This window comes from Rhipicephalus sanguineus, chromosome 4 (assembly GCF_013339695.2).
Source record: "Rhipicephalus sanguineus isolate Rsan-2018 chromosome 4, BIME_Rsan_1.4, whole genome shotgun sequence".
Lineage (NCBI taxonomy): Eukaryota > Metazoa > Arthropoda > Arachnida > Ixodida > Ixodidae > Rhipicephalus > Rhipicephalus sanguineus.
The window spans coordinates 23,863,585-23,884,827 of record NC_051179.1 but is presented as its reverse complement, the minus strand read 5'-3'; the positions used below and the strand labels follow the sequence as shown (position 1 = coordinate 23,884,827).

The following is a 21,243-nucleotide window of genomic DNA, read 5'->3' as shown; positions in this document are numbered from 1 at the left end:
TGCGTTGCTTTCTAACGTGGCCTCCGAGATCCCCCGCCTGGCAACGCGCCGACGTGCGAGTGCCGCTACCAGACACCTAAGTCACGAGGGTTGTCTCCAGATTTTATCTCTCTTATGCTTCTATGAAGTCCTTATTTTTTATGCGCGCTAGCTGCCACAAGCTATATTGTGCAGTAATTCTATAGCACTTAAGGTTTCAGACGCCCCCATGCGGGTTACTTGATGTCGTATGGTTCGGAAGCATGCGCTATTAGTCATCGTCGCAGCCGCTTGTCGGTTAAATTTGAATGCTAGGACTGGAACCTAACTTTAGGTGCTTGACGCCGTAGTTATAAGTGCGCAGGCGTTCCTTACAGAGACATTCCGTATGCTGTTCCAATAATTCCGCATGTTTCCTTAGGGAATCCTTATGTTTTTCATAATTTTCCATATATTTCAGACCACAACGAATTCTCACGACCAAACCCCAATGAACACAAAATTCGCTTTTTTTTTATCTCAAGAGATCGTTTTAGTAGGGGCAGCCACAGCCAGCGATTCTATGTGCACCGACTGTAACTTCAACAAGTGCAATGAATGAATCAACACCGAAACAAAGAAGGCGGTTGTAAAAGTAAACACCTTTATCGTCGTTTCCCCCCCCAAACAATAGTATCGCAATAACATAATTATAATAATAATAAAAAATAATAATAATAATATAATAATAATAATAATAATAATAATAATAATAATAATAATAATAATAAAATAATAATAAACAACAACACACAAAGCGTATCCGAATATTGCTGTACGTCTTCACGAATTCCGCGGCAAAATAGTCTTGTCTTATCAGGCTTGTCTTATCAAACGCGAACTACGCTATGGCTTACAGTATTTAGCATTCGGCATGCATACAGTCTGAATCACTTGTCTGGGCGGTCGAGCTCGTGCTCTGGACGCTCCGCGCAGCTGCTACCTCGCGTTAACTGAAAGCTTCCGTTCATGCTTGAATTATAGTACAAGACCTAGCACGCGATATGCCTATGTTGTGCATAATACTGCGCTGGTCTCTGAATACGTTCTCACAAAAAAAAAAAAAAAACGGCGCCTGAAGCGGCCGACTGACTGCTCCAGACAAGTGTGATTCAGACTGTACCAGCAAGCCCAATGGAATATGCTACTACGGCCTCTGAGAAACCGAAATACGGCCCTTTCTTGCAGCTAGGAACGACCCTGAGTTCAGAAAGCTCCAGCTAGAGATGATGTCCCGTACCCGCGCTACGGCGTCAACGCCGAAGAGGCGAGCTCGTCCTCCACGCAAAGGCTGTACGAGGTGAATCCCGCGACGTCGAGCAGGCCTTCGAAGGAGGCGTGCCGAACGAGAGGCAACTGCCCAGGGCTGTGTCTTCGTCGCAGCTGGTGCCGGGGCGGACCGAGTCGAACAATTACGAAGTGTCACGGGAGCCGAGCACCTCGGAAATCAGCTACGCGAAGAAGAAGAGGAAGGAATTCAGGGCCCGCGTACGTCGGTACGGCAAATGAGGAACGCTGCTGTTGAGCTTGTGGCGAACTACAGTCGGCTACAACCAGGGGCGTAGCCAGGGGGGGGGTTGAACCTCGAAAATTTTCAACTTTGCATGTGTCCACGCAGGCGTTGCGCAAGCACATGTCTGTATAGCAAAGTCAATTATCTGTATCATTAGAGAAGCGCTTGACATCACGAAAATGAGTAAGCACTGTTAGATGGAGCATTTCTGCAAATTCTCTGTGGGAAGGATAGCAATGGCTGTGAGCAGAGCTGACATTTTTGCTTAGGTTGTAGCCGACAATGCATGGTGTGACAAGTTTAGAGGGACACAGATGTGAAACGCGCAATTGGTTTAGACTGGTAAATTATTATACGAGAACTCGACTGTCACTTACTTCACGAGGGGTAATTATATTAAAAAGAAAAAAATGAAAGTGAGCTCTTCATTATTTAAATTGGCAGGGTAGGGTGAGCGTGTGGTGCGTATTATTTAAATAATGCTCGGAGTGTGTCGTCGAATGTCAGAAGTAGATCGGTTGATTGGCCTGGTGCTATGCTCATAAATCCTGTAAACTGTGTGAAGATATGCTGTCATTGCGCATGAAAATTTAAATAATGTACTTATCGCGTCTTACACTGGAAAGCTATGCTCAGCGCTCACAAGATGGAGGCGCGACTGATGCACTCGCACACAGCCACAGTGCTGCGTATGTGTTTTACTGTGCTATTCTCGTGCGATGTTTTGTACTGCATTATACTACCGGGAAGGGCTCTTACGCCACTCACCCCACAGCCGTGTGCTTGAAATGGTTGCAAGCAACCACCTCGTATGCGAGAGGTGTCGAGTTCGACTCCCAAGATGATGGCTGGAAACCCACTGCTCCATTTTTAATAAATTAAGCGCTTAGCAGTGGCTTTTGCGATTATCGAACTTGCATACACCCACCGGACGGGAAGTATCTGCGCGCACACCGTGTTTTTCTTGAGAATGTTTTTAGCTTATAATCGTTCCTTTTTATGCGTAAGCATGGCTTTTTTAATTCATGAGCATGTATGCCTGTACGTGTAACAGCGCGATAGCGCAACAAAAAAAAACAAGGCAGTGCAGTTAGGTTAAGGAGGTATAGTTGTATTATACGTAATCTGTGACGTATGCGAAGGAAGTGATGGGTGGAGAAGCAGAAATGGATTGGCGCTGTTGCAGAGGAAAGTATACGGCGTCTGGTTCTTGGCTCATACCCGTTCGTGGGTGAGCGCCATCAAGATACGGATCATCATCCTCATCATCGTATGAGTCACGACACGTCTCCTGCTTTGTAATGTCGCAAACATACCGCACATTTTGTTTAAGCCTCATAGATGTATCCGTATAATGCTTACGAATTACCTCAGAATTACCCGTCACGACTTTCGGCTTCAGTTTTTTTGTTCGATTAATCCGCTAGATATACATGCTTAGAATGAGGATTAAAGTACTTCGGATCGCTTTGGTTCATGTGGCATTTCTCCTGCAATTATGACGAGTTCCTCTGGCTCGATTCCTTTTCAGGTGGTTACAAGAAAAAGAATGGTCGTTCCAGGAACTGAGGAGGGACTGTCTTCTCATCGCCCTCGTGCTTATTCTGTTCGTGCTGCTCATCTTGTGGCTTGCCTGCGGCGGGTTCTTCAGCGGTACGGTCCGGGATGCGCTTGCAGTATGCCTAAAAGAGCGGCAAAAAATCATCAGCATGTTACACTCTCTGTAACACAAGGCGAACACCTGCTTCACACTTGGTAACGCATTAAGTTATACAATCGGGGACAGGACTCTTCGCAAGACATAACAAACTGCAGTGTGAGAGACACGCATTAAACTGTGAAGTTCCCAGAAAATAGCTCAGAACTTCGCGCTTATTCATAATTTGGGCAGCTCTTAAATGAACACGAAAGTGTTTTTACGCCGGGTCCACCAATAATTAACGCACGTCATTTCCGTCACGGAACTGACGTCAAAAAAGGGCACGGTTAGCTGAAATAAATTCAGACAAAAAGTTTCACTGGGTTACCCGACAGAGGAATCGAACGTCCAAATCCTCGACCTAGCTTCCAGCACAGACAAGCCTGACGCGCTAATCAGTGCGCCACATACGCGAACGGATTTGTGGGCGCGAAATCGTCATATATGACTTCAACTTTGGCAGGGATTGCGCCGCCATCTAGGAGGGACGAAGCGAAGTACTACACCGAAGAGCTCCGCTAGCTCCTCGGCGCGAGACGTGCGCCAGCGGAAAGCACACCACATTCATTCGTTCGATGCACACTACGAGCTGTGCCGCTAGAGTTAGTGAGTCTCAGCGCGTCGCAGTGTGCTGCCAAAGATCTTCAATTGCATTAGTTGCGAAACTCTGTTCCGAAACCTGGACTAGTCCACAGACGAACTTCCGGAGGACAGCAAACCGACGAGCCACCTGGAGGCGGTGACAGGAAACACACCGCGTCGCCACGGTCGCCGCGGTCTTCGCTGTTATTGCGCGATTCGCCGCAGCAAGAATTACGAGAAGTGGGTTCAAGAAGGGTTGTTGAGCTCTATAGACGCAGTATCATTGGCAAAATATAAGCCGCAAGCGTGAAAAACTGCTCACTTTATCAATGCATCATTCCGTGCGGGCTTAGGGACCGGAATACACAAAAACTCCATCTGTTAGCTTGTTTTCTTGCACACAGATGGCGCCATGATCAGCAGATCTTGCGATTTCGGCCGGTGGCGTGATCGCATTGTGATAAATTGACCTTTTGGGGAGGCCACGCACGCTCATTTCTTTTATTTTAACGTGATTGGGCTTCGCCCACAAAAAGCCGTTGCCACCGCTCGTCTCTCGCCCCAATGTTCGGAAACTTCTCGATCGTTTCAGACTTCTGTTAAGATTTAAGCAAACACGAGCAACCCAGTTTATTCCAGAGTTAACGCGCGCTCCAGCGATAACGCTGGAATGTTCAATGAGGCATCCATAAAACCGACGCATTTCACAGACGAGCCGGTTAGTCGACGCCCGACGTCCGTGTTCACCGTTATCATTGTACAAAGAGTGTTGCTTGTACTTCGAGTCTTTCCTTTACTGGGCACACGTTCGCCCAATAAAGCGTGTCATCTTTACCCGCTGCGTCCTGTTGTCTTCGCCGTCACGACAACGCGACAGGAGTTTCGCAACTCGTACGGTTGAAGAACTCTGGCCAAGGACGCTACGGGGTCGGACTAAAATAAGATGTGGCGCTGGGTGTCAGCATGGGTTCATCCACGTCCAAGGCTCCCATGCTGGCCCAATAGCAATAAACACTGTGAAAATTATAATTCTTAACGCCCAACAAAGCTGCAGCTACTTCTGTGGGTGTGCAGGTTTCGTGTTATGTACGATCCCCGTGAAAGAGGGTCAGCTGTGATTTTAAAAAATGCTATGGCTTTATATTCAGTGTCACTCTTTCACCGAATCATGCCAGGCTGCCGCTTCTGCTTTCTCATTTTCAGGTGCTGATAAAGGAGACGGCTGTAAGTAATCGGCGTTGCTATTTTCCATCCAAATTTTCAGAGTCTGTACTTGCACAACTGCGGGTTACTAGCGCTCTTCTATAGAGGCGATTTCGTCAAGACAGCGCGTTACTAGACGAGGGACAAGAATGATGACTTGCATTGGTGTCCCTCGCCTAGTAACGCGCGTTTCAACGAAATAAACTTCATCCAACTCACCCAACTTAACATCTTGATTCTGTATAGACCATTTCACCGTTTGCAAATGGGGACGCTTGCAAACTTCCGTTTTTAATGCGACAGCGTTAAAAAGCTCCTTTCGCAGAAATTCCATTGTCGGCGTTGGCGTAATTGGTTGTGAGCAAGAAATCAGCCTTGTCCGTGAGCGAAAATTCGAGACAAATGCAAATAAAAAAATAAAGCTTTGGCTCGAGTGGGAATCGAACCCAGGCCTTCTATATCGCAAGCAGGAATGTAACAAACAACTATACGGATATCTGTTTGCGAGAGCATGAGAATTTACGCTATTTCTAAAAGTAGAAAAGGGGGCTGTAGGTCTCGTACATCGATTGAATTTAGAAACTCATTTTTATTATATTTTTTTGGAGGGGGGGGGGGGGTTATAGCAGGCCGATACCGACACATGTAATTGTGTTTATTGTATTTCAGCGTGACCAGCTGTTGCAGGCCGAAACTGCTCATCTGTTACCTCTGCGTGCAAGCCACGCCTGAATGCACTGGAGTTTTGCGTCATTTAAAATATAGAACCTTTTTCTCTAAAAAGGACTTAAGAAGGTGCTGAGGCGAACTCGTTGGTAAGGATCCATTTGAATACACAGCGCTTAAGGCAACACATACGCTGAGGGCAAGAACGAGGACGGGCGCTGTGTTCTTGCCCTCTGTGTATACGTTGCCTAAAGCGTGTGTATTCATATAGCGCGCTAAGAACTTGATTGTCACTGCTTAGCCGCTGATCGAAACCGAGAACAGGTTGAAAAATGCATACCTTATCTCCGTTGAAGTAGTTACGAAAACGGCTGCTTGTTCCTGTTTCTTTTTTAATTCCCACAGCACAGACTCCAACTCTCGACATCGGTAGTTTTCCTGGCAAGTATAAAAAAAAAATCTTCTCTTTAAAACTCTTCAATGTTGACAATTCGAAACGCTCCGAATACCGAATTTGCGCTGGACTATACAGTGATAATCAGGGCGCTTGGCCTAATAGTAAAATAATACCAGGGATTTTACGCGCCTAATTAAACCACGATTTCATTATGAAGCACGCCTTATATAGATAATGGATCCGGAAATTTCGACCATCTGGTGTTCTTTAACATACACTGACATCGCACAGTATTCTGGCCTTTAGCACTTCTCCTTTATCGATATGAGACCGCCGCGGCCGGGATCGAATCTGCGGTCAGCAGCCGAGCACCGTAACCACGGTATCACCTAGACGGAAAAGTTGCTAGGTTAATATGGATCAAGATACTTCAAAGTACAGTGTATGGCGACCTAAAGTGCTGTTTTCAACACTCTATGATCTCTAAAAATGATGAACCTGCTTTTTTGCGCCATAAAAAAAGAAAACTGAATTTAGCAGGATACTCACTTTCAGTTACATTTGGCCAAATATCTTAAGAACCCAAGTTAAATGACGTAATGCTTCCATTAGGCCGCCACTTAAACGAGTTAATACTACTTTTTTTCTTAAAATTTAAAGCGACGGGAAGGGGCTGTCCACATTTTGTTTCTATGATGAACAAAAAGAGGTAATTTTTTAAAACATAACTGAACCACTACCTTCAGGAACCTCAGAATGAACCTTGATCAGGTCAAATACCACTCTCACGCTTTTGGTCGTGAAAGCTTCGGGGTGGTATGGCACTACAGTTTGTATCTTTTTACATGTGTGTCTCAAGTGCAAAGAATTTTGGCGAGATGAAATCGAAACATGATTAGTTGCGATATTGCTTAATGGCTGAACGCTCTGTCTAGTTCTTACCTAAGACCAAAAAAAGTCTACACACAAAGTCTAAATGCGTGATACGCGAATTTATTTTGGAACTCGTCAAACTATATTTACAAGCAACGAGCACAGCACAATGTATTCGGTCAAATCAGTGAACATAAGGATGTAGAGGGTGTAATTTCTCTTCCATTACAGGGCCCCCTTTTGGCAAAGAAGAGTCAGACGAAAAGATAATCTGTAAGTCGTCATCTCGCGCCTCGCTCTGTAGTTACAGTCACTCCAGATAGCGTATTCATCAAGACTTCCATTCGCCGATCTGAGCTCTTATTTGGGAATTTTAAGTAGCTGTACTTCTATAATCCACGTAATGCTTTTTTTTTCTGGCAATATTTGGGTGATGCTTCATAATTTATTTAAACCAGCAGAGAAATCTGCTGCACTACCATCGACGCGAGTCGTGTACCACGCGAATGCTGTGATGTGGGCTGTACGGTTTTGTATTGAAAGTGCCTTGGTTTATGGAATGCTAGCTGCATAAATGCACATGTCCCGTACAGTTAAATACGGATAAGAATGGTTCATTCCTAGCAGTAATGCTTCATAAGAGATGGGACATCAGTTTTGTTGTTTAATCATTACATGACGCCTGTACGGGAAAACAAATGGATCGATTTCCAAATCTGATGTTACCAATATATTGTTCTCCATTTTTTTGCACGTTATTTGTTTTTATACTAGTTTTGGTGGTGACGTACAACTGAACGGTCCATTGCTCTTTACTTCCACAACATAACTTTACACATCTATGACTTCTATAAATTTCTTGTCAAAGACGACGTGCGGACGTTCTGGGAGCCAATCATTGATAGCGAGATGGAGAGTTCGACAGAATGTATAGTGGGGCTCGCAAGTCTTTAGAACAACATTCCTGGATTTGCCAGAGAGCTGCTGATATGGAAGCCACACATTTTATCATGTCCGAGCATACAACAGCCCCACAGCACAATGCCACTTAAAAAAAGTGGCATTGTGCTTTTGACAATCACGATAATAATAATAATAATAATAATAATAATAATAATACACCCAAGCCACGTTAAGCTAGGGACGGGACGTTACAAAAGCTGTCCTCGTGACGTTAACTCATAACGGCGATTAATAATAATATCTGGCGTTTAACGTCCCAAAACCACGATATGATTATGAGAGACGCCATAGTGGACGGCTCCGGAAATTTCGACCACCTGGGGTTCTTTAACGTGCACCTAAATCTAAGTACACGGGCCTCAAACATTTTTGCCTCCATCGAAAATGCAGCCGCCGCGGCCGGGATTCGAGCCCGCGACCTTCGGGTCAGCAGTCGAGCGCCATAACCACTAGACCACCGTGGTGGGGCCTCATAACGGCGAGAAGCAGGCGGTGTTATGTTATGCAGTAACCAAAGCGAATAATTGCTTCGAATCAATGAGTTTGGCGTTAACATTCTCCGGTTTTTTGTAGACCGCGATCACCACGTCGTCACAAGGACAACGAAGAAGAAATCAACCGAAGGATCACCGCCACCGGCCACAGGGGGTAGTGCAACATTTTATCTTCACGCGAACACACAGCCGAGTGCACTTAAGACTGTTTGCTTTCTTGCGAAGATGGCTTAACTTAAAAGTGCCTAAACGACAGAACACTGCCGTAAACCAACTTCGAACTCCTTAAGGCTTCCAAGTGTCGAGAGATTTTGCAGGAGATGGAGAACCTCTACTCGTACTTGGTATCATATTCTCCAACATTGCGGCGCACTATAGTATAGTATAGTATAGTATAGTATAGTATAGTATAGTATAGTATAGTATAGTATAGTATAGTATAGTATAGTATAGTATAGTATAGTATAGTATAGTATAGTATAGTATAGTATAGTATAGTATAAAGTGGCTGACTGGGCTAGTTGGTTGTGCATACTTAAGGTTAACAGCGCAAAAATAACACACGGCGGACAGGAAAAAGACGAGACAAGAACTTGTCTCGTCTTTTTCCTGTCCGCCATGTGTTTTTTTGCGCTGTTAACCCTAAGTATAGTATAGTACACTGTAGCAGACGATACAGGGCGTCCAGTTATACAGTTCAGAACAATCCAAGCAGCGAAGACTTACCGTATTCGCTGCTCGAACGCAGTGCTTTCTTTTTCGTCAACCGAAGCGAACCAAGCAATAAATTAGAAAAAAAAAATTATGTTTATGTCTCAGGGGGCGGGAGTGGAGTGGCATGATACATCGTTGTGTTTGTTGTCACTGCATTTCTCGCATTCTATTTCGCCTGCCTATAGGTAAATCAGTCGCTAAAAGAATCCAATCATTAATTCAGTCAGTCGGGTGGTCGATCCTTGGCATTCCAAACTTAAATATCTAGTCCACTCTGGGTCGGAAGCTTAGTGTCTATGATCTACAGCGATCTACAGAGTGAAAAATCCATGAAATTCCGACATTAGGATCCAGTTTAGGTAAAAGCAAGTGCAGTATCTTAGGCTACCGCTAACAACTCGCTAAGCTTATACGACGCGCAAAACAAAAGAAAAAAAATAGTTATAAAACGATATTGACGCACTGCTTGCACGTCACGCTTTGTGTTCTCCGTGCGACGCCAATGTAGATGCTGAATATACCTCTCCCTTACAGAAGAAACCGAGACGCCGTTTGATTTCACCACAGCGGGTAAGTATATACGGTTTTGCCTTTTATGAATAAAATTAGGTTACCCAAAACGGTCTAAATCATTCTAACGGTGTTAAAACAGTGCGTAGGACGACTACAAGAGAGAGAGATCGAACGCACACACCGAAGCGCTGACATCTCGAACCAAACAAAAGCAATCAACCTGTGAAGCTCTTAGGCCCATCGTGATGTGCGTTTTCTTATTTATCAAGCGAAGGTTGTTCTGGCACAGATTTCGGTGGCGGCGTCGTACGCGAAAAACCCGGCGCCGGCGAGCGTGCAGAAATCCGGCCCTCGAAGGTCACCGGTCACACGCGCATCGCTCTCTTCATCGTGGGTTCGTCGGCGATCGGCCGTTTTCGGATACGGCGATCTGATCTTTTATTGTCATTTCCCATTGCCACATTTCATTGTTGCCTGGATACGAACGCATGACCGTCGTTGTTGCCTGTAGCAACTGAAGTGTCGCGCTGCTGAAGCACGTCGATGAAGGTCTAACACCCGGCATAGAAGAAGGAAACAGTAGGAGGTAGCCTTGCGCAATGCGAACTAAAAAAAAGAAAAATAAACAAACAAATAAATAAATAAATAAATAAATAAATAAATAAATAAATAAATAAATAAATAAATAAATAAAGTGGTACGTAAGGCGCTTAAACGCCAAGTTGCCCCCATTTTCTGGATAGGGCAAGCTGCTGAATTTTTCGTTCTCGTCCTGTGTGCACTGTTGTAAGCCCGTTACAATGTTGAACTGACCATAAAATCAACCAACTAGCGTTTTACACTTGCGCGCTTAACTTATAGTTGGCTCGCGCGTGGCGTAGCAGCGCCGACAAAGCCGAGGCCGATCCCCTTGAAAGGCGGTCCGCTGAAAATCATCATGGACGTGGACACGGGCGTGGACGACGCCATGGCGCTCACCTTCGCGCTGACCTCGGAGCGTGCTACGGTCGAGGCGATCACCGTGGTGGCGGGAAACGCCTACCGAGACGTGGCGTACAACAACACCCTGCGCGTACTCGAGCTCCTTGGCAGAACTGACGTGAGTGTCGCGACAAATTTCGTTATAAGTTCGGTCACGAAAGCGAAGGAATACTGCGACAGGCAGCAACTTCGCTTTACACGCTGCAAAGAATGTGAGCGCCATTCAAAGCTAAAAGCAAGGTTTTAAATGTCACAGGGTCCTTTAAATGCATTCACGACCCAAAGGCAAAAGCCATCTTCGTCTTATTTTCTTCTTTTCTTCTCACTCAATTGTATTGACTAAAGAGAGATAAATAACTTTATTTATCCCATCTTAAGGGAAATGGGCTGCGAGAAGGCGAGAGATCCTACTCGCGGTAGGCCTCCCCTACCACTTCAGCCCATCTCAGGATAGCCTCCTGAAGTGCGGGATTGGTTCAGCTTGGCCCGTTTGTCTTAAATATCGTATTGTTCGTGCTATTATGTACGCTACACGGGACGAAACACGAAGTGGTATGGCACAGGCTAACACTCACTCGCATCTCACAGTGGCAGTACGCCTGAATCACGTATGGCCTCTTGTGAGTCTTGAGGGTTTTATTAAGGCGGAAGCGTTATATGCCTCATGAATCGAGAAGTTTTCGAGATGTTGCGAGGCTTGACAATACATCACGAGACCGCCATCGGCGTCAACAGGAAGGATGCAAGAAGAAACTAAGAAGTAGGTCAAAAGTCACGTGAGTGAATGTGTGCGCAATCGGCGTACCAAGTCGCACGAACTCAATGTATAACACAGACAGCCGGAATTTGTGACGTCACCATTCAAAGGTGTGACAATTCACGGACAGCCAGAATTTTTGACGTGATCGTGACGTAACAATAGGGTGTCACATGATGACGTCATCGCATGACATCGTCGTTTGGCGGGCACATCACGGAGGCCGTGCAAAACATGCAGAAAGCTTGCAATGCCTCAGATCCTGGAGGCAGTGCCAAATCACGTTAGGTGCAGCAAACTTTCACGGGGTTGGGGTGAGGGAAGGATCAGTACAATAGACTCAGATGAAAAGAAGACGACGGCTTTCGCCTTCCAGTCGTCTTAGGCAAATGCATACAAGATCGTGCACATATGATTTTCGCGTTCAAGTCGTCTTAGGGGAATATATAAGGGACCCTGTGAGTTTTTGCGTGTCGCCTTATTTTAATGGTTTCAGTACTTTTAACGAAAGACAATTTTTTATCGCGAAGATGCCAGTGTACAAAGGCGCGGACCGGCCCCTCGTCGAACAGTTGGAAACTGAGAAGTTCTACTTCGGGCCGGACAACTTCGGCGGAGTCAGCGACAAGTACCCGATGGCCGTGCTGAAGTCGGTGTCCAACAAGGTGGCGCACGTGGTCATGAGAGACATGATCAGGCAGCGGCCCAAGGAGCTCACACTCCTCATGGTGGGACCCCTGACGAACTTGGCCATCGCTATGCTCATGGATCCAGGACTGACAGACGACGTTGCGCAGATCTTCATAATGGGAGGCACCATTTACGGTATGCCTCCAGTCGACGCGTTTCCATGTCCTAAAGGCTCGTTCACACCTGCGACCAGCACCGGTCGCGCGACCAAGTTAGTCGCAAATGGTCACCATTGGCCGCTTTGGCCGTAAAGCGACTACTTTTGCGCAGTCGCTCGCTGCTCAATTTTTCTATCGCGCGAGGGCAGTCGCAAACCTCCGAACCAACCAGATGCGCAGGAACAGGACGTCGGCCCATGTTACGGGGCAATGGCAATCCGAGCAGAGGTGAAATTCTGCAACGGGTATATAGGTCGCACGCAGGTGTGAACATCGCTCACCTTGAGTCGCTTTTTGGTCGCTCGCACATGGTCGCGCGATCGATGCCTGTCGCGCAGGTGTGAATGAGTCTCCAAGAGAGCAATAGGGGAACTTCCTGTCGCTGTCGCATGCATCACGTGACCGTAGCAGAAGTGACGTCATTAGCAGAGCGTCACGTTACTGTCGACTCAGGTTCTGGCAGTAGTGACGCCGGGCAAATAGCGAGAACCGCAAAGCGGCACGCCTAAGCTACTGATCCCCCAGTAACACGGGCCAACCACTGACACCGGCCAAATAGCGATACTTAAACACCAGGCCTTTCATTCAAATTTCGGTGCTCGTGTGACTCCAGTCGTGACATTTATTAAACAGAAAAAAACAAACAAGCAAACTAGAATGTTAGCTTGAACGGGTACACTTTTTAAGCAAGCATTATGTGGATCTGGTGATGGTAATTTTACATGTGGACATGTGAAATGTCCACATGTGTAACAGCTAGTGGTTATGTATGTGATCAGACTGTTTCTCTCGTAATCGTCAATTTAAAACAATCGTTAAGTTTCAATTATTCATCTTGCCTGTTAATCCCGACCCGGTCGTCATCCGCGCAGACGTACAAAAAATGAAAACAAAGGTATGCTCTTGGTCAGCGTATAGCCTTATGTCCGTAAGCCCTCGTTTACTTTCCTACTGAACATCAATCACTCCGGACTTATCCATCGAATGAATTTTCACTGCACCGTGCTGCTTGACGCGGAAAGCGTTTTAGGCGTTTTTCTGCGCGTATTTTACAGGAAAGGGCAACGTCAAGCCTGGCGGCGAGTTCAACTTTTATACTGACCCGGAAGCAGCCCGCGTCGTTCTGCAGAGAGCCACTTGTCCCGTGACCCTCGTGGTCTGGGAGGCTGTGCTTGAAGCCACGGTGCCTTGGGTGAGCGACACCGGATATTCTAACGAGGAGTGAGCTCAGTGTTCAGGCGGAGGAGGGGGATAAGGGTACCAATATGTGTTCTGTTGGTTCATCGTAAACTGGCTTGTATGCCTTATAGTGTGCAAACAAATGAGGACAAAAAAGAGACGAAGTAACTGACGGACACAAGCGCTTGTTGAGAACGGAAGGGAACTTGTTTAAAATGGGTACTGAGAAAAAAAAAAGTGAGGCGAACATTCAGTTAATTCGCTGTCGATAAATTTAATCTGGCTGCCGTGATTACACGATGCTGTCATGTGGCGCCATAGGATGGCACCGCACCAAGAGAGTTAATATTTCATGTGCCTCTATGTACTTTTACATCTCTGTAAGTATGCATAGGTTTGTGTTGATGTATAGGCATGTGTCGACGTCGGGGCCGTATCCAGAAATATTTTTGCGGATGGGGTTAAACCATCCTTTATGTATGTTCTTACGCGCGTTTTTATGCATGCATGCATACATATACATGCACGAACTAAACACGTTGGGGTGGTTGAACACCACCACCCTCCCAGGTTGCGCCAATGGTTGACGTATAGGTCCACGTTGAACGCCGGCATCGAAGGGGCGGAGGGCGAGAAGGGGTTTCAACGTGAACTTGCATTGATAGTCGAGTACATAAAGTAAACCTGTCATTGTTGCGATCAGAAATTGAAATTTTGTGTGTGCAACATTCACTTCAGGCACTATAAAACAAAACGATGCAGCCGTTAATTAGGTTTTCTGAGGTACGCGGCATGGGAGAGAGAAAGGCGTGCCACCTTCCCCTCTCTGTGGAGAACTTCGGGAGGGGTTTAGATTAATGTTAATTAGTGTTGTCGGCTGCATCAGAACGGCTAATTGGGCGAGTTGGTGTGCTTCCACCTTGAACAAGTAAACAGCGCGAAAAAAAAATCACAGCATATCCACGGAGTGAATGATGATGAGTGGGCGAAGCTGCGGAGGTTCATCGGTAAACCGTGAATCTTCCGTGAATTCTGCCCAGTACATCATCACCGACGTGAGATCGGGCGCGTTTATACTAAAGGTTCGATGAGTTATGACGACTTGCAGCGCACTTTAATTTTACATGTACGCTGTGAATTTTCATTGTTTAGAAAACCATTGCTTAGAAAACATCTGGCGTCTTTCGTTAAGCAGCTGGCGTCTTTTCGTTTTGCTTTAGAAACATCTGGCGTTCTTTCGTTTTGATTTTAAAAAACATCTGGCGTCTTTTGTTGGTTTATTTCATCAATCAACGGCGTTTTGAACAAAATTTTTATTGTTTAATCACGCACAGGAGAAATCTCACCAGGCACTACCTTGGAGGTAAAGAATGGCTGCCAATGGGAATGAGAGACAGAAGAAGTCGGCTTTTAGCTAACGCTGCGAATTTTTTATTGTTCAACAACGCACAGGAAAAATCTCCCACCGGCACCACCTTGCAGGTCAAAGCGTAAGACTGGTTACATACTACGCTACGAGGGACGAACGGGTGCCGCTATAAGGAGCTTCGCCCCTAAAACGAGGACGAGCAAGGAGACGACAGACCAGTTGTCTGTCGTCCCTCTGCTCGTCCTCGTGTTTTAGCGCTGTTTATTCGTTCCAATTGTCTGCAGCGTCTACCGTTGGCTTAATGTTGGCTAGTGTTGACGTTGGATAGTGTTGCCCACGTACGCACGCGAGCAGCTGCTGCACATCGCACACGTGGCAATTTCCCCGAGAAAAATTGGCCGCGTATCTGCGTGCTTCGCTGCAACTGTCGTGTAAAGACGATAGAAGAGGCGCTGTGTGAGATATGGACGCCATCTGGCAATACGTCGGGAAACATGAGTGCTGTGTTGCGTGCTGGTAGTCCCGGCGCAGCAGCAGGCGAAGACCGGCGGTGACCAACGCGACTGGCGGGGACGCCAGCCAGCCCGAAAACGCGGTTTGGCGCGAAGCGCTGAAGCAGAGAAACGTCCGCACTCAACGAGTACTCTCCACACACTCTTTTATTTACACGTCGCCTGAGTAAAACAGGAACGCCAGAGCGGCGCCCACAACCGGCAGCCTGAAGGCCGCCCACAACGCTGCTTTTTCATTTTTTAAATATTTTTTTCACCTTCTTGGCCTTCTCAAAACTAAAGTTTTTCAACACCAACCCATGGCATTCGTACAGTGCAATACAGAACCGGAACCGAAACACAACAATGAGCTCGTGCGAAGGGCACGGAGGAAGGCAAATTTCAGCGCAGTCGCATTTTCAGCTTTGTTGAAACAGCGCTCACTAGACGACGACGAAGTAAAAGAAGGCACAGGACAGGCAGCGCCTGTGCTGTGCCTTCTTTTACTTCGTCGTCGTCTAGTGAGCGCTGTTTCAAGAAAGATGAACGCATACCAACTCGCTCAAGCTTCCATTCTTATGCATTTTCAGCGCAGCTTAAGAAACTAGGGTCCTTAAAATTACGTATGTATGCATTTTCTATTAAAGGAACACGCCACCTAATACTTACTTAGTGATGTTGCACCTCAGATATGCATGATATTTACTTTTTGATCGACAACGTTCACAAGTATGAACAGCCGTACCAGTTCAAGACGGCTGGCCCTTGGGCAAGTGGTTCAACTTTGGCCGAGTGGCTGAATCGAGGGACGTGCCGACAAACAGAAAGACAGACAGACAGACAGACAGACAGACAGACAGACCAAAATTTCTGCGTTTAAGTTCCCCAAGAAAGACTATCGTCTTTAAAACTGCTCAAGCACAATTTTGGCTTCGGCGACCTGCTTGATGGTCGAACGTTCGGGAAGACAGCGCTAAAGTACTCAGGAACAGACACATAGACACACACTCAGGGACGTATAAACGAAGAAATACGCCCGTCGTGCCCGCTATGCATCTGGGGTTTTACGTGCCAAAACCACGACATGTTTATGTATAAGGAAGAAGTTCAGGGGAACACGGAAGCGTGAAAAAATGAAAAATTTTGAACAGAGCACGAGGTGTCGCTGCACGTTTCGACAGGCGGTTTTGTCTTTTTCGAGGTGGCTTGTTGAAACGTTGGCTCTATAGTGACACCCCGTGGGACGCCGCAGTGAGGTCTCCGAATTAATTTCCACCAGCTGGGATTCCTTAATGTGCGCTTAAATCTCAGCACACGGATGTTCTTTGCATTTCGCTCTCATCGAAATGCGGCCGCCATGGCCGGGAATCGAACCCGCGCCCTCATTATGTATCTCTGTCTCTGTATTTTAGCGCCACTTTCCAAACCGTTAGGGAGTTTCGCCTTAATTTTTTTTTTAATCCAGCACGTCTACAACGAGGTGGTCGCGGAAGACACGAAGCTGACGAGGTTCCTGCGCGAAGTGAACAACCACACGATCGAGTGCTGCATGAAAGGCGGCGATCAAGGCGACTTCGCGGTCGGCGACTTCCTCGCCGTGATGGCCGCGCTGGTTCCGGACAGCGTGAGCGGATCGGTGGACATACGCTCCGACGTCGAATTGCACGGAGACTACACAAGAGGCCAGATGGTGCACGCGTGGCTTAAACAGCACTTGCCTCACATAACGCACAGCGTGACTGTAGTTCAGAGCTTCGACGTCGAAGCCGTGTCCAATCAATTTCGCAAGGTCTTCCTGGTCGAGGACAGTGATGACGAGTAGAGTTGAACCACAGAGGGGCGCCGCTGAAAGACTTTGTTTTCACTCGTCTTTTCTTTTCCTTTCATCGTCAGTATAAAACAAGAGTGATAATTGTCACATGTTGTGTCGGCAGCCGGTTCGGCAATTCACAACTCGTTGTCTTTGATTCCGTAAACTCGCAGGTTTCATTTTGTCTGCAAAAGATGAAAAAAAAAGTTCAGTCAGGTGCACGCCGTGAAAACCGTCAGACAGCGAAGCTGTGCTGATGATGATGCGGCTGATGACCTTAGCACAAAAAGTAATCATCGTCATAATAATTTTGAGCATCATGATGACGAAGGCTTTCGGTACAAAAAAAAGTCGCAATCGACACGGTTTCGAACATCGTCATCATCGCCATCTTTTCAAGCATAATAATCATTTCGTTTGATTTCTCTCTCCCCCCTTCTGATCACGTGACCTACGCGACAATACACTACTACAAGCCCGTCACGGTGGTCTAGTGGTTATGGTGCTCGACTACTGACCCGAAGGTCGCAGGATCGAATCCCGGCCGCGGCGGGGCCATTTTCGCTGAAGGCGAAAATGCTAGAGGCCCGTATACTTAGGTTTAGAGTGCACGTTAAAGAACTCCAGGTGGTCGATATTTACGGAGCCCTCCACTACGGCGTCCCTCATAATCATATCGTGGTTTTGGGACGTTAAACCCCAAAAATTACATTACAACTACTACTACTGCTACGACGACGATGGCGGCACAGGATAGACTAAGCCGTTTTCAAGTGCGTAGCACTTTGGGGCACGGCTTGTCGTCCATCCATAGATCTCATGTGACGTGATCACGCTCAAGGTCAAGTGGTCAATATGCAGACCTAAAACAAGGCTAGTAATGTTGGAAACCGGGTTAAAATAAACGAGTAAGGTCTGAAATACTATAATGAACAAACTTAACCAATAATTAATCGCGATAATTACTCTAAAATCGCTAAATACGCTTCGTAAACGTGCGGCTGACACCCGCGCCGCGTAAGAGAGGGCGTCACCGCTTCGCCAAGTGCGCAATTGCTCCTCCCATCGGGGCTTCTCCGGCGCCGATGTTACGAACTGCTGCGAGAGATAATTCATAGACAGAGACTAGCAACAACGAAACGGGAATCGCTGGGTACCCGCGCTATGCACTTCCTTAGGTTTTACAGTAGTGGAACTGCATTTAGCGCAGGACTTAGAACTACATCAGTCATTACACAAGTACGACATTAGCGCCTCATTTTTTGTTTTGGTTTACTTTTTATTGATATAGTAGGAATTATTATATTTCAATACATCAATTCTATTTATTTGCTTGTTTATTTAATTTTACCCTGTCATTAAAATTACGATATTCTCTTTAAAAAATAAAGTGTGAGTTTTTCTTTTCCCTGCCTTTGTCTTAATGTTTACATTTACATTAACCGCCGGCTTCTTGGCCAATAGCCCATAGTGGGTAGGAGTCAGTTCTAAGGAACAAGTAAGCAAGCAAGCAAGCAAGCTGTAAAAAAAAAGGGCAGTTTCCAAAGATAATCCGAGGTTCCGCCACTGTCACCGTTTGCGCGATCTCGAAATGCCGTAAACATCGACGTACAAGCATTTATTTTCACTGCGAAGGACACGTTTCGCCTCACGACAATGGTGGCGAAAACTAGAGACGAAGAGGGACATTTAAACGTCTGATGATACACCAAAGCAACACCTGGCTTGAGCATCCCCCTCTACTCCGTTTGTTCTTCTTATTTTTTTTTTCTCTCTAAGTTTCTATGTACCGCTCTTCTTCTAGAGTCGGCAGCCGTTGTTCCTGTATTGGCCTCGAGGCCCACCACTGGAAACGCTGGCGCCACCGTCGGCGTGACGTGCTTGGCAGTATCACGTGGTCTCAGCGGCCGCGTCGGCTGCTTGTGGCGCACTGCCGCGTGCTTTGAAAACGAGTTTCAAGTCCCACATGCGCTGCGGTCTGTTCAAATTCGGAAGTTTCCTTTCATTTTCTACTCAATTGAAACCATCGTAATAGAGTGGCTGCCTCCGAAGGCGACGAACATGGGGCTCTACCGCTCGGTGCCGTAGTGCCGCGCTTACGCAAAGGCGCCCAATGTCAGCCTGCAGTGGTAACCGCGGGACAAGAAACAGCGTGAAGCATGGGTTGTAAAGCTAAGAACCGGCAAGTAGCCATCCGCTACGAGTCTTGTGTGCAACAAGCACTTCCGCGACGAAGACTTTTATTACTGCGTTGGGCTTGCGATGTTCGATGAGTAGCAGGCAGCGCGCACTGAGACGATGGCGCGCGCGCGCTTCCCGCCGGCAAATGATGCTTATCTGCCACAGGATGGTAAAAGCGCCACCTTTTACTACGTGCGATGCCATCTCAGAACCCTCCAATGCGATCTCTTTATCGTCGGCCCCGTGCTAAGCGTCCACAAAATCGGCTGCAGATGCGCAGGTCATTGTTTAGATACGTTAAAATAAAGAACGCACAGGGTCCCTTATGCAGTCGTTAAAGATGACTAGAAGGCGAAAGCCATCTTCTTCTTGTCCGTCGATGTACTGGTGCTCCCGCGCCCCCTTCCAAAAGCGTTCTGCACCTAACGCTGTTTTGCACGGCCTCCGTGAGCGATCACGGAGGCAATGCAAAGCTACCGTGACGTGTGAATACGTCATCATGTGACGTCATAATGACGCTACATATTTTGGCGATCTGTGACGCCATGATGACGTCTATGGTGACACCATCACGTGACGATTATTTTTTGCATCACTCGTGTTGACGCCGCCGATGCGGGACGCCGACGGGCAACCTTCCCATTTGATGAGGCATGCATTGCTTCATAAGCTACATAAATTTTGCATTGCCTCCGTGATCGGCCCACCAGCCAACCCCATGTATTTTCTAGGAGCCTCATTTATTTACGTGGGAAAGATGCCACCCCGTTGGCGTTAGACACGATACTGCTGCCAAAATTGCTGGGGTACTCGCCAAATAATTACTATCCTGTTTTACGGCTGCTGGCTGCTGCAATACCTTCTATTTTATTCACCGCTATTTCAAGTTCATGTGGGTCCTAGTTCACAGCCGACGTTTGCTAAACAAGTCCGGCAAACGTTACTGTATTTTCTTTCTTTTCCTAGGCGTCGCATGCTACTACATGCTCGGTCTCGTAGACTGGTTCTCCTTACACCAGCAATCTCGAAGTGGTGAAGCTTTGGTCTATCAATTTATTGATGACAGAGAGCGGCAAGTTCACTGGAATGCAAACGGAACGATAATTAAGGAGCATTAAAAAAAAGGCGTCGCATTTGCTCACGTTTTGTGTGAGCACCAAACGAAACGAATGCGCTGAATAAAGAAACAGAAGCAGCGGCATTTGCCCGCTGAGAAGACCGATCAATACGCAGTGCGAGACAACTTGTCAAATGACATTGAAACGTACCCGAATTTAGACCGAAAAAGAAAAAAAAAACACTGAATCGTCGGGACGGCAGATCACAAAGTTGCCATGCGCACCGAAGCCGCAGTTGTAAGGAAATTGTTATTGAACTGCTCTGATAGCGTCCGCGCAACAGTAGTTGTTTGTTTACTCACAAATTCTCATATTTTGCGGCCTAACGTTCACAGCGCGGTGCCAAAACGCACTCGTAGCAAAAAGCGAAACCATCAGTACGAACATACATGCAGACGCTCATACATGCAGAGGCACCGTCAGTCGTCGCGAACCCGTGCGATCGCTGGCTTGAGGCTTCTTTCTGTTATGCTCCGTTTGGTTATACAGGCAGTCTACTCTAACGAGATACTTCACATAGTTTGCACTCAGCGAGTGACTACCTTTCACGCAAGAAGCCGGTTCAGGGGTCTCCAACGCGGTGACAGCGTGAAGCGGGTGCTCGGTTTTCTGCAAAGAGACAGCGACTGTAGACTATCTTGTGCTTTCAGTTCGTCTAAAATGATTATTTTGACAGTAAAGAACACAGTTCATTTCGAAAGTACTTACAGAAATGCCCTGGAGGGCTTCCGCGAGGTGTTTTTGTAGGGCGCCGACAGCAAAACCTATGGGGAGCGCGCCGGTGGTATCCTGCCTAGCACGCAATCGGTGGTGGTAGAAACATTTATTGCCAGTGTGTGAACGTGGGGGCCAAGCCCCCTACATGGCACGTGGG

General features: G+C 46.8%; 1 protein-coding gene and 1 long non-coding RNA gene across 4 annotated transcripts in view; both read left to right on the top strand.

Annotated features, from left to right (window-relative positions):
• LOC119389610 (uncharacterized) overlaps nt 1-6,123 on the top strand; it is an 11,648-nt gene extending 5,525 nt beyond the window's left edge. Inside the window, exons 1-3 of one of the 3 annotated variants that reach the window (XR_005183132.2) lie at nt 3,119-3,184; nt 5,016-5,036; nt 6,087-6,123. This is a non-coding gene — a long non-coding RNA (uncharacterized LOC119389610). Of the gene's footprint in view, nt 1-3,118; nt 3,185-5,015; nt 5,037-6,086 lie in introns of those variants that run through there. The other 2 variants (XR_007415698.1, XR_007415697.1) reach the window with 2 other exon arrangements.
• A 4,449-nt stretch (nt 6,124-10,572) lies between these two features.
• On the top strand, nt 10,573-17,082 carry LOC119389261 (pyrimidine-specific ribonucleoside hydrolase RihA). Its single transcript, XM_037656464.1, has 4 exons — nt 10,573-10,734; nt 11,904-12,198; nt 13,277-13,413; nt 16,726-17,082. The coding sequence occupies exons 1-4, from the start codon at nt 10,573-10,575 to the stop codon at nt 17,080-17,082; spliced, it is 951 nt and encodes a 316-aa protein (XP_037512392.1).
• The last annotated feature ends 4,161 nt before the right edge of the window (nt 17,083-21,243 follow it).

What these genes read in the sequence shown, in the direction of transcription:
- LOC119389261 (XM_037656464.1), top strand. Translation starts at nt 10,573, where the DNA reads ATGGACGTGGACACGGGCGTGGACGACGCCATGGCGCTCACCTTCGCG. An exon ending in AGCTCCTTGGCAGAACTGAC is followed by an intron (nt 10,735 to 11,903) that starts GTGAGTGTCGCG and finishes TTTATCGCGAAG; the next exon opens with ATGCCAGTGTACAAAGGCGC. An exon ending in AATGGGAGGCACCATTTACG is followed by an intron (nt 12,199 to 13,276) that starts GTATGCCTCCAG and finishes CGTATTTTACAG; the next exon opens with GAAAGGGCAACGTCAAGCCT.